The sequence below is a fragment of the Nannobrachium achirus genome (assembly GCF_963921795.1).
Source record: "Nannobrachium achirus genome assembly, chromosome: 13".
In the NCBI taxonomy this organism is placed as follows: Eukaryota; Metazoa; Chordata; class Actinopteri; order Myctophiformes; family Myctophidae; genus Nannobrachium; species Nannobrachium achirus.
The window spans coordinates 8,961,930-8,974,156 of NC_137833.1; the positions used below are offsets into that span (position 1 = coordinate 8,961,930).

At 45.0% G+C, this 12,227-nt stretch overlaps 1 protein-coding gene across 1 annotated transcript in view; it reads left to right on the plus strand.

The window, feature by feature from the left end:
* The first annotated feature begins 7,368 nt into the window (after positions 1–7,368).
* The window catches only part of LOC308297661 (uncharacterized protein), a 67,709-nt gene continuing 62,850 nt past the window's right edge, over positions 7,369–12,227 (plus strand). The window contains exons 1-3 of the mRNA XM_080741192.1: positions 7,369–7,759; positions 9,663–10,210; positions 10,621–10,668. Of these exons, the coding sequence (XP_080597318.1) occupies positions 7,642–7,759; positions 9,663–10,210; positions 10,621–10,668 (714 nt within the window). The 5' untranslated portion in view covers positions 7,369–7,641. The remainder of the gene's footprint in view (positions 7,760–9,662; positions 10,211–10,620; positions 10,669–12,227) is intronic.

The following is a 12,227-nucleotide window of genomic DNA, read 5'->3' on the forward strand; positions in this document are numbered from 1 at the left end:
TTCGTCTCTGAGTGAAGCTACGAACGCAATTTTCAGCCAGTCAGTCAACAGTCAACACTCCCTCCTCTGGAATGTTCCGTGAAGTTTACTTTCACTTTGAATCCTGCTTCTTGTTAAAGTCCAGTCAGCAGCAGGTTCCAGTGGTCTGGGTCAGTATTCCCTCATGTAGCTGTGGAAAGACTGTCCTCCCTCCCTCCCTGGAAGTTGAGTTTGATCTGAAGGTAAAATCTCTGAAGGTGAAGAGACAGACCGTAGTCTGTCTCTTTCTGTTGTCAGTGAGAAGAGTCAGAATAATATAGCCTGCCTGTTTCCTGGTTTCTCTCAGATTAGTCTGCAACTGCCAGGGGTGGAGCTATGACACAACATAACTATTGCAAAGTTCACGTCCACGTTCACACACACACGCACGCACGCACGCGCGCACGCACACACACACACACACACACACACACACACACACACACACACACACACACACACACACACACACACACAAATCGCCCTGAAAAACCACTTACAGGCAGCAGCCGTTCGCAACTGGTAAAAAAACAAACCTAGCCCAGCCCTACCCTCCCCTGCCCCTTCTTTGTATATAGGCCTACTTACTGTTTGTTTAGACTTACTGTTTTCTTTTTTTTGTTCTTTCATTTTATTTTATTTACATATCTACTGCATAGTAGGCCTACTGTGTTCTATTCGTCTGTCATTCAATGTTATATGAGATACTTAAATGGTTTCCTGTGGAAATAAGCTTAGTCTTTTCTAGGATCTCCTTTTAGTAGACCTTGTACCAGTGAACTGTACCGTCATGAAACTGTACCTTTTCCTATGCAAACTTCTAATAAAGTCATCAATCAAACACACACACACACACACACACACACACACACACACACACACACACACACACACACACACACACACACAAGTCATGTTTATTATTTCAGTAGACTTTGATTGTTTCACTTTAGGCTACAATGTGCGCCTCACTGTCCCTATCATGATATTTTAGTTGATAATTATTTGTCACACAAATAACTGTGAACAATGATTTAAAGTTATACCATGTAACTTTTTTTATAAAACAAATCTTAAAATTGTCCTAACTGTTACATCGCTAAAGTTTTAGAACACCCACTCTGTTATTTTCAGCTTCTAAAGCCTTCTCTTTATATGTTTTCTATGAGTTGTGAGGGGGGGAGAATTTCCCAGCAAAATGATGTCATCTCCCACATGATACACTACCGGCCAATCACAGTGCCGATCATACACCACCGGCCAATCACAGCGAGTCTTGCTGTCTCTAAAGGAAGTAGCTTCCCTCAGCAACTGTGTTTACATTGGTGAAGGAATATTGCTTGCTACTCCCTCAATCCTGGTCTAAAAATGATGGGAGACGGCTCTACGGAATCGTATCGGCGAGGCGGAGGTGCTCGCGACGGCCGCGGTGGTCTGCGACTCCGGCCGAAAAAAGCAATACCGCTACTGACCACTAGTTGAGCAGCTTCCACAGTACAGCTTTAACAATGTTTTTGCCTGGAACCAGGGACGTGCTGGCCATTGGGAAAAGCGGGACAACTCCTGAATGGCCGGTCCAAAGAAAAAATTAAAAATAAAATGTCGGCCTTCGTTCCATTTTGGGGGCTGGGCGGCCAACAAAGTAAATCGTCACTGTCGGGCAGAAACCTTGTATCTCCAAGTTTCAAATTTGTACATTATTTCGCAAAGCAAAGCCCTGCTTCATCATACAAGGCCATCGCATAAAAATAGTGAAAACAGCAGATCTACAAGCACACAACACCTCGCGGTGCGAGGCGTTGTGTGCTTGTAGATCGGCTATTTTCACTATAAATCATTTTTAAAATGATAAATACAAAACAAACGGCTTTGGACATACAAGGTTTCCACCCGACAACGACGAAATATAACTCATGTATTTGGCCCACTGGCTTGTCACTTTGTCACAAATCTTTGAGTAGCAGCAGCGCTATAGAGAGAGATCTCTCTCTATAGCGCGCAATGAGGGCCTCTCCAAATCTTTTTCCTGGGCTGAATCAGGGGCCCAGCACGTCCCTGCCTGGAACATAATAACTTAAATGTAGCCTACAAAGAAATTACTTGACCGGTACCTGATCAAAGTGAATGATGTACTTTAGGCCTATATGGCCAAATCAGGTCATATTCAAAAAATAAACTCCTCCTGTCACTCCTATCTGCTACTACAGATTATTTTCATACAGACGAAGGGAAACGATTCTGACAGAAATGAAATCCAAATGTTACATGCTTAGCCTATAGGCCTACCTGTTCCTGACAAGAAACTAGAAAATGTTCTCTTCCGAGCACAGGTCTCCGCCATGTCAGGACTGTTTGTGAAAAAGGTTGGCATTTAGGCCTATTGCTCAATGTAGTCCTAGTGGAAATGTGTGTGCAAAGTTTCATTCACTACAATTGGACGCTAGTGTTCATGATTTGAGGCATTTTGTTCTAAACACCAACCACGATAGAATATGAAAGATCTGACAGTTCCGTCTTCATCACATGTCCAAAAAGATCACGTGTAGGCCTACCGATTTGTGTGATATTTAGATAAAAAAAATCTGAAGGACTACTTAATAATCTCTATTAAGAGATTAATTATTTGGGCTGCATTCTTGACAAATACCTGTCTGGTGATAGGATGGCAGGGCAACAAAGGTGATCAAAAAAGCAAATCAAAGAATGCAAACGTACTCTGGCGGTCCAGTAGGTGGCGGTGTACACCTAGTACAAACATTGGTCTGCGAGAACCGAGAATAAGGAATTTGACAGGAAGTGTGTTGTGTGAAGTTGATTCCTGGGGTCACTTAATATTCCCCATTCATTTTCGCGATAGACTTTTACAAAAATATTTATAACAATTATGTTAAGCCTCGAACCAAGCCATCCAGGATGGAGGTGAATCATGACCATAAAACCTTTTTTTCTATGAAAAGAACATTTTGAAAATCGCTAAACAAAGGGTAGTTATTAAATGTAGTAGCCTATATCAAATAATGTAATATTAAAATATGTTTTCACATAGGATCAAAGGTTTTATGGTCATGATTCACCTCCATCCTGGATGGCTTGGTTTGAGGCTTAACATAATTGTTAAAAATATTTTTGTAAAAGTCTATGGCGAAAATGAATGGGTAATATTAAGTGACCCCAGGAATCCACTTCCGCTGCGATGCTCTATGGTTAAGGTCCGTGAAATGAGCAGAAAGAACGTTTCCGGTCTGGGCGCAGGCAGAAATAAGCCAGGCTCCAGCCTTCAAAATAAAAGTGCTGTAAATAATGTATATTTAAAAGACACAAATGTATTTAAAAGATGAGTATATGATGTATGTCTCTATACTAGTGTACTTCTAATTGTCCTAACACATTTTCCAGGTTCTTTCAGATTGAAAATTGATATTAAAGGCCATTTAACAAAATTAATTCCATTCCAATTCAATTCGTTCTACTGTAATCCCACAAAAGAGCTATCATAGGCTAGAGCAGGGGTTTATCTGTTTATTTTTGACAGGACAGATGCAAAGTATGGTAGGCTACTATGTAAGGGATAATGAATGGCTCCGCGGTGAATGACGACAGATAACTGACCGACGGACTGATAACTCCCCGAGGCGCAGCCGAGCAAGTAGTAACGGCTGCAGCCTGCGGGAAGGTGTCTGCGAGTCTGCAGACCTGGCGTCTGCGAGTCTGCAGACCTGTTTGCAGACCCAGCACTGCAGACCCAGGTCAACCTCTCTACTGCTCCCAGTGGCAGCCAGGCGGAGCCGCTCGATTGTCCACGACATTGCAAGCGGCGCGAAGGCCAGCGGACCTTGGTCCTGCTCTTCGCCCCCGAGCGCCGCAGGCGCGAGTGGCCGCGAAGAGCGGGCCAGGGCCGCGCGGCCGGCGGAGCGCCGCGCGAGTTACGAAGCCGTGGTGAATGCAATCGTTCTATTTATGCCCAGGCCGTAAGGCCTGGGCAAGCCCACGATAAACATCAGCATTGATGGCTGAATGGATAGCGTCGCCGACTTGAGTGCCAGAGATCACTAGATCGAATCTCACCGTCGCCCCACGACGCCCTGTCCAAGTCACTAAGTAGTATGGGGTCTGCAGACGCGCGGTGCAGACTTCCCGCAGGCTGCAGCGGTTAGCTTCTCCAGCCGAGGGGAGTTATCTGTCGTCATGAAGTTATCTGTCGTCATTCACCAAGGAGCCATTCATTATCCCGCTTATTACCCGGCTACTAAATAAAAGTAATAATTTGACTCAAAACTAAAAACAAAACAAAGTATTTCCTTGTTTACAGACGGCTGGAAGTGTTCCACAAGTGTTGCGCTGGGCGTCCTCCCAGCGCGACACGGTCGCCTTGGAAAACAAGGAAGTGCTGATTAGATAGAATCCATTTTCTGATACTACGTCCTCTATTTCTCGCTTAAAATATTTTTAAAAACATTCTTGAGATCAACGTTTAGTTGTAAATGTCGCTGTGTGTTTGTTTACATGGCTGACATGTTGGCTACAGCACAAGGTTCACGCAGTGCAACTTGACTGCAGCAGGTGCTCTGAGTCTTTGATTAGGCAGCGGTCTGTTATAGAGCGGAGCGGTCTGTTATCGGGTGATAACAGACCTCTGATTTCAGCGCTTGACCAATCAGAATCAAGCATTCTAACAAGCAGGGTAATAAATCAATGTAATTAATGAAAATATACCTGTAACAACTCACCATAAAAGTGCTATATAAAAATACTCTGTTGCAAGTAAAAGTCACAGAATTCAAAATATAGTCTACTTGAGTAAAAGTACAAAAGTATTGGCATTAAAATGTACTTAAAGTATCAAAAGTAAAAGTAGGACTACTCATTGTGCAGAATTCCCATTTCAAGTTTTCAAATGTTTAAATAAATATCTTTTGAAAATAGCAGATCTACAAGCTCACAATGCGTTGCATCACAACGCATTGTGAGCCTGTAGATCTGTTATTTTCAAATTAAAATTGAGTACAAAAAGTGCCGTTTTCAGGGCGTCCCCTCAATTTCTGTTGGCTTTCCAGTGCAGCCACCCGCTCACAAAAGTGGCATTTTCGGACATTTTCAGACTCTAGTTGGCGCTGGAGAGCAGACGGCTCTTTGTGTCGCCACTTTGGAGATATGCACGCGTGCAGGGAAACCTCCTCTATCACACCACACTCTCCGCTAAGCGGGGGAGGCGTCCCCTAAATTTCTGTTGGCTTTCCAGTGCAGCCACCCGCTCAAAAAAGTGACATTCTCAGATATTTTCAGACTCTAGTTGGCGCTGGACAGACGGATAGAACATAGTACTTTATCTAGGATAATATCAGTTTCAAAAGCATAACATCAAAAACAAAAAAAGAGAAAAAGGGGGGGGGGGGGGGGGGGGGGAGCATGGGGGCTTAGTCTATTTACAAGTCACGGGTAGCAGCTGTCTGAAGGTGACTTTTCATATCAATTTTGAAGGAGGCTAGGGATTTGCTCTCCTTTAGGGCTTGTGGAAGGGCGTTCCACATGTTGATGGTGTAGCAGGAGAACGAGTTAGAGCCTTGTTTAGTGTTAAATCTACGTTGATGATGATTAGTGGAGCTGCCTCTGGTGTTGTGATTGTGAACATCCTTGACCTTTAGGAAGTAGTTTGTCAGGTACATGGGAATCTTGGAGGTGTAGTGTATCTTGTACACCATGCCCATTGCAAGATGCTGTACTCTGTCAGCTACTTTGAGCCATCCCACGCTTTCGTGGTGATGATCGGTAAGGTGGGTCTGAGGAGGGAGACCAAGCACAACCCTAATTAGTTTGTTTTGGGCTGTTTGGAGCTTTAACTTTAAGGCAGCTGGGGCGTCGCGATACCAGACAAGGACTCCGTAATCAATGAGGGGCCCAATAAGAGCACCTCCTAGTGTCTTTCGGGATTTAATATTGATCAGCGGGGCAACCCTTTGCAAGAAGCGAATTCGTTGGTTGACTTTATTGATTACCTTGGTGGTCATTTTTTCACTGGATAGGTTAGCCTCCAGGATGCAACCCAGGTAGCAGATGTAGTTTTTTCTTTCTATCACAGTGTCACCTACTTTAATTGTGAAGTTCTCAACTAGGCTAAGTTTCTGACTAGATCCAAAGAGGATACATTCAGTTTTGCCTAGGTGAATTGATAGTCTGTTATCATTGAGCCAAGTGCAGATCTTATTAAGTTCACAGTTAAGGGCCTTTTCAACCTGCGATATGTCTCTGCCTGAGACTAGGAGAGCCGAGTCGTCCGCGAACAGAAACAGATTGCAGTCACAAGCAGATGACATGTCGTTTACGTATATTAAGAACAACAGTGGTCCTAGTATACTCCCTTGAGGTACTCCACAGTTTACTGGGAGGGGGGGGACAGGGTTCCGTTGACTTCCACCATCTGTTCCCTCCCCACCAAGTAAGAGTGCATCCATCTCACTGCTGTGCTATCAAGACCAATAGCTTTGAGTTTTTCAATCAGAATAGAATGATCGACGGTGTCAAATGCCTTCTGGAGGTCCAGCATGCGGGGAAACCTCCTCTATCACGCCAAAGTGGCGACACAAAGAGCCGTCTACTCTCCAGCGCCAACTAGAGTCTGAAAATGTCCAAAAATGTCACTTTTTTGAGCGGGTGGCTGCACTGGAAAGCCAACAGAAATTGAGGGGACGCCTCCCCCGCTTAGCGGAGAGTGTGGCGTGATAGAGGAGGTTTCCCCGCACGCGTGCATGTCTCCAAAGTGGCGCCACAAAGAGCCGTCTGCTGTCCAGAGTCAAATTTGTAAAGGCTATGCACTCCAGTGAACAGCATTTATCCATTTATCATGTTTTTATGTTATCAAAACCTTTCTTTTTTACCCAGAAACCTAATTTGCATTTTGTTTGTTCGTTTAGATACTTAATCTATAATAATCTATATTTTTAACGTCCATATTATCTGCTCTGAGTATCTGACATCACTGTGATGTCACCTGTTTATGCCTAAATATGGAGATCCCTGCTCTGAGTATCTGACATCACTGCGATCTCACCTGTGATGTCACAGTGACACATCACCTCAGTATCTGTGATGTCACAGTGACACCTCACCTCAGTATCAGGCGTTACACGTATACATTGAGCAGGGCAAAGGTGTGACGTGTGTGACGGACGGACGGCCGGTGGAGGTTTTCATACTAAACTGCGACCTTACGGTCGCAATCACAAAATAATCTGTTTTCAACGTTTTTCAATGGCTTTAGGGGTACTCTTATTCTGAAGAGATCGGCGCCGGAAGCCTTATTTCTGCTAACGCTATTTCTGCTCATTTCACATAGGCCTATGGTTAAATGTCCACACAGTCTGCTCTGCTCTATGCAGAAACAACTACTAGCCGAACAAACATATTAGAACTGTAATTTATTCAACATAAAGTTACCTCCGGGCTTTAATGCTTTAATACTCGTCAGATATCTGTCGAAATTGGACTGCGTGAAACCTATTAGCCAGCCTGTGTGTATTTATTTAGCTAGCTAGCTATCCGGCTAGCCTAGCTCGCTGCTGTAAATGGTGAGGTTTGTGTTAGCTCTAAGCTAACTGTTAGCCTGCTAGCTGCTCCAGTGTTGTGAAGATGTTCCATGGAGGAGGAGGAGGAGGAGGAGGACCCCCACCCTTCTGGGACGGCCCGGGACCCCCCGGGAACTGGGGACCCCGGGGACCCCCACATCCTGACTGGGGGGGCCCAAGAGGTGGGATTCATCGTGCGCGTGGTGCTTTTCCGATGGCCGGAAAATCCGAATGCACGGAGATTCGATGTCCCGAATGTCCGAGTATGGGGACGCCCAATTTGTGGCACGATGGTTCGAGGGCTCGTTTGTCCTAGAAAAGTTGTCGTCCTTATGTTTCGAATCTCGATAGTCCGGTGTCCTTAAACTCCGAGAGAGAGCGAGAGCGTGATTTTCAAGCTATCATTCACCGAAACTGTAATATGCCGCCGCTGTATGAGGGGGGGGGGGGGGGGGAGTCAGAAGTTGATGTTGCAGTGGAAAGACGAAAAGAAGGGATCATGCATGCATGGCCATGGTTCCCTCGACCTATGTTGCCAATCTATGTTCCCCTCTCTATGTTCCCCACCTCACAGCATTAGTTTTAGTGAGGGTAGGGGTAGGTTAGGTGGTAAGAAAGTGGGGAACATAGGAACGGTCCCCATAAGACAGTACAGATACAAGGTCTATACTAATTATAGCCTTTTAAATTTACCCACGAAATAACTATGACTTGTTTACATTGGGGTCCTTTGTACTCAGTTCATATAATTATAGAGACATTACATGACACAGACCGTCCTATGCAAATAACAATACATAAATAGTTAGGGATTTAACATGGCGTCAGCATCCAGTACACTTTGCAGTGTGTTGTGTAAAATTGTATTTTGTGTGTGTGTGTGTGTGTGTGTGTGTGTGTGTGTGTGTGTGTGTGTGTGTGTGTGTGTGTGTGTGTGTGTGGTTGTGACCAAAAAACATAGTGTACATGCATTGATAGCCGCAAATTGCAACACTAGATTTTTTTTTTAGAATCGGATGAATCTAGGGTTGCAATACCTCCCATAGGCAGCCAATGCATCAAAACTTTATTTTGCTATCTGATTGTATTAAACGACGTCAAACTCACCAATATTGCGGCTCTATGGAAAGCTTGGAATTTACTCTTGCTATCTGCAAAGTGTTTGTTTCAGTGAAAAGTCCACCGTATAATTGTTATGATCTATTTTCTGTCAAGAAATCCGAGCAGACATGGTTTATTTTCTAAGTGTTGAACTTCGGAAGCGCTTGTCTTCCATAACGCCATGTCCCGCTGCCTCCTGCATAATGTGACATTTAGAACCAGGTGGTCACAGGACCATTGAGGGATTTTCCACGAGCGCTTCCAAACTCCAGGACTTAGAAAAAATAATCACCTGAACCAAATTTCTTGGATAGAAAGTAACTCATAACATGTCTACTGTGGATTTTTCTGAAACAAACACTTTGCAGATAGAAAGAGTAAATTCCAAGCTTTCCATAGAGCCGCAATATTGGTGAGTTTGACGTTGTTTAATACAATCAGATAGCAAAAAAACGTTTTGATGCATTGGCTGCCTATGGGAGGTATTGCAACCCTAGATTCAACCGATTATAAAAAAAAATCTAGTGTTGCAATTTGCGGCTAATGCATTGATGTTGATAAAATCGACTGATTGTTAGGGCTGTCACGATTACGACATTTTACATGGTGATTATTGTCACTCAAATAATTGCGATTAATGATGTTAATGATATGTTTTTGTTGTTGACAATTACATTTCTGTTTGGCTTTTAGGCTTTGAAGTTGCACATAACCAGAGAAATGACTGACATACTTGACAACTTTATACTTAATAAAAAGCATCATTGATTAATAGCCAATCTACACGCTCACAATGTGTCACATCGCGGACACGTTGTGAGCTTGTAGATCTGTTATTTCCACTATATATAGTTTTCAACACGGAAACGATTATGACTAGATAATTATGATTATGTCAAATAATTGCGATTAGGTGATTATGTAATAATTGTGACAGGCCTATCTCTGAGTCAATCGACTGATTGTGCTTCTGGTTTCCTCCAGGCTGGATGCCCGGTGGTGGTGGTGACTGGGGCCCCGAGGGGCCTCCCCCTCACGGCTGGGGCCAGGACGACCAATGGGGGGGCCCCCCGGGGGAGCCGGGCCCCTGGGGACCGGGTCCAGGGCGGCCGATGACGCCTCCGGACAGCTGGGGGCCGCCGGGCGACCACTACGGCCCTCCAGGTCCGGACCCGTACTACGGCCGCCCCGGTCCCGGTCGCCCAGACCCCTACTACGACGCGCCTCCCCCTGTGCCCCCTCCGCAGGCGCTTCCTCCGCCTGGCCCCGTGTCGGTGCCGCCCCCGGGGTTCGGGGGGCCCCCGCCGGGCATTCCTCCCCCAGGGATACCACCCCCTGCGGGGCCACCGCCGGGCATGCCACCCCCGGGTATGCCCCCTCCGGTGGTACCGCCGGTGGGCATGCCCCCGCCGGGGATGCCCCCACCGGGGATACCCCCACCGGGCATACCCCCGCCGGTGGTGCAGCCTGTGCCCTACGCCTCCTTTCCCCCGCCGGCGGTGGCCTACCCCCCTCCTGGCTGGACCGGACAGGTAAAGGAAGACATTATAGAAGACTGTATAATGACATGTCCAAAATAGGGACACCACTTGAAAGTGGTTAAAAGTCAGGAGATATTGGCTGCGTAATAGCCGACGATAGAGACACACAGGCTCCTACAAATTCACGCCCCCTATTGTGATAGAGGCCACTGAACCACTGAAATAAAATTATTTCAGGGGTTGACTACTAAGGCCGTAGCTAATCTATGCCTGAACCGACCCGACGTTTTCGGGCCGGGTAGGGCCTAAAAATGTATGCTAATTAGTCCGGCCGGGCCTCGGGATAGGGCCAGGCCTTACTTTGCAGGCTGTTCGAGAACTCTAATAATAATAATAATATTGGTCGGTCTCTACTCATGGGAATAGAAAAATAAAATAAATACATTCTTCTTGACTTACAGAACACAGCCGAGGTGATGGTCAACCCTCCACCTGACCAGCCAGAGTGGGTGAGTACGCTCTGCTATGATGCGCACAACTGAAGCGTTCACATAAGAACATTACACAATTATGACATTTTACGTGACAATCAATTGTCACACAAATAATTGCGATTAATGATTTAATTGTGTTTTTGTCGCTGAACACCGAAGCATATGAATACATTTTTGAATTCTGTTTGGGTTGCACAGGGCAGATATGACAAATAACCTAAATATACAAAGGAATGAGTGGCATATGGAAATAGCCAACCTACAAGCTCACAACACATTGCATCGCGATGCGTTGTGAGCTTGTAGATCTGCTATTTCCTCTACTTTTTATAGTGTTCTTTCTCAACTTGGAAATGAATGATAACTTGGACATGAAAAAAAATAACTGTGATTACCTCCAATAATTGCAATTAGACGATTATGTAATAATTGTGACTCGATTGATTGATTGACAAAAATGAAGAACAGCGCAAGTATACCGGTAGTCAATGCAAAAGAATTGTAGTACAGTACAAGTACAGTTAACCCATTTATAACGGGTACACATTATTCTGTATTATTTTATGCTTTAACTATTGAAAAATAGCAAATATACAAGCTCACAGCGCGCTGTGAGGTGTTTTTCACTTAACTGGAGCTCAGTTAGTCTGTTCTTGAGAGACTACTATGTCAGTGGTTCTCAAACCTTTTCATGTGAAGGACCCCCAAAATGATATGTATTTGGCCACGGATAGAGATGTTCCGATCAGGTTTTTTGTAGGCCTGTCTTCTAAAAATCGACGAATCGACGCGTCGGAAAATGAGCCTGACGTCGACTCACATTCCCTGAGTCGATTCCTCATTTTATTTGATTTTTTTGGGGGGTGCGCATGCGCGGTAAACTAGCAGGAAGGCAATGCGTGCAGGAGCGTTTGTATCAATAATAAGTCTAATTACTTAAAACATTCTGCCACAGGCCCATGCAGTAGAGGCAAGCAGTGATGACAGTACTGACTCGCCGAAGTTAACACAGAGAAAGCTGGACTTCAAACCGCCGTTCACAGAGGCTCGGAGGAGGGCTATTACCAATGCTATTGCCGAGTTCATTGCTCTTGATATGAGGCCCGTGAACATTGTAGAGGGTATAGGATTCAAAAATCTAATTGAACTGCTGGAACCAGAATACACAATGCCCACAAGAGAGACTGTAATGGAGCACGTTGTGAAGAAATATGACGAAACAAGAGAGGTGATTAAGGAGAAAATCAATGACAGCGCAGCTACAAGTTTCTCTTCTGACATGTGGACGTCGCTGCAAATGGAAGCGTACATGACAGTAACGGGACATACACTCTCTGCTGACTGGGAACCGGAGTCGTTTGTTTTGGAAACTAAAGAGATGACTGAGAGTCACACGGCAGAAAACATCGCGAACAGACTCAGCGAAGTCATGGATGAATATGAGATTCCAGGAGAGAAGCGGGTTGCTCTTGCGCACGATAATGCATCAAATATGACTCTCTGCATGAGCAAGTTAGCCGACGATCCATCCTGGGGAAGTGTCCAATCGGTTCATTGCGCTGGGCATACGCTGC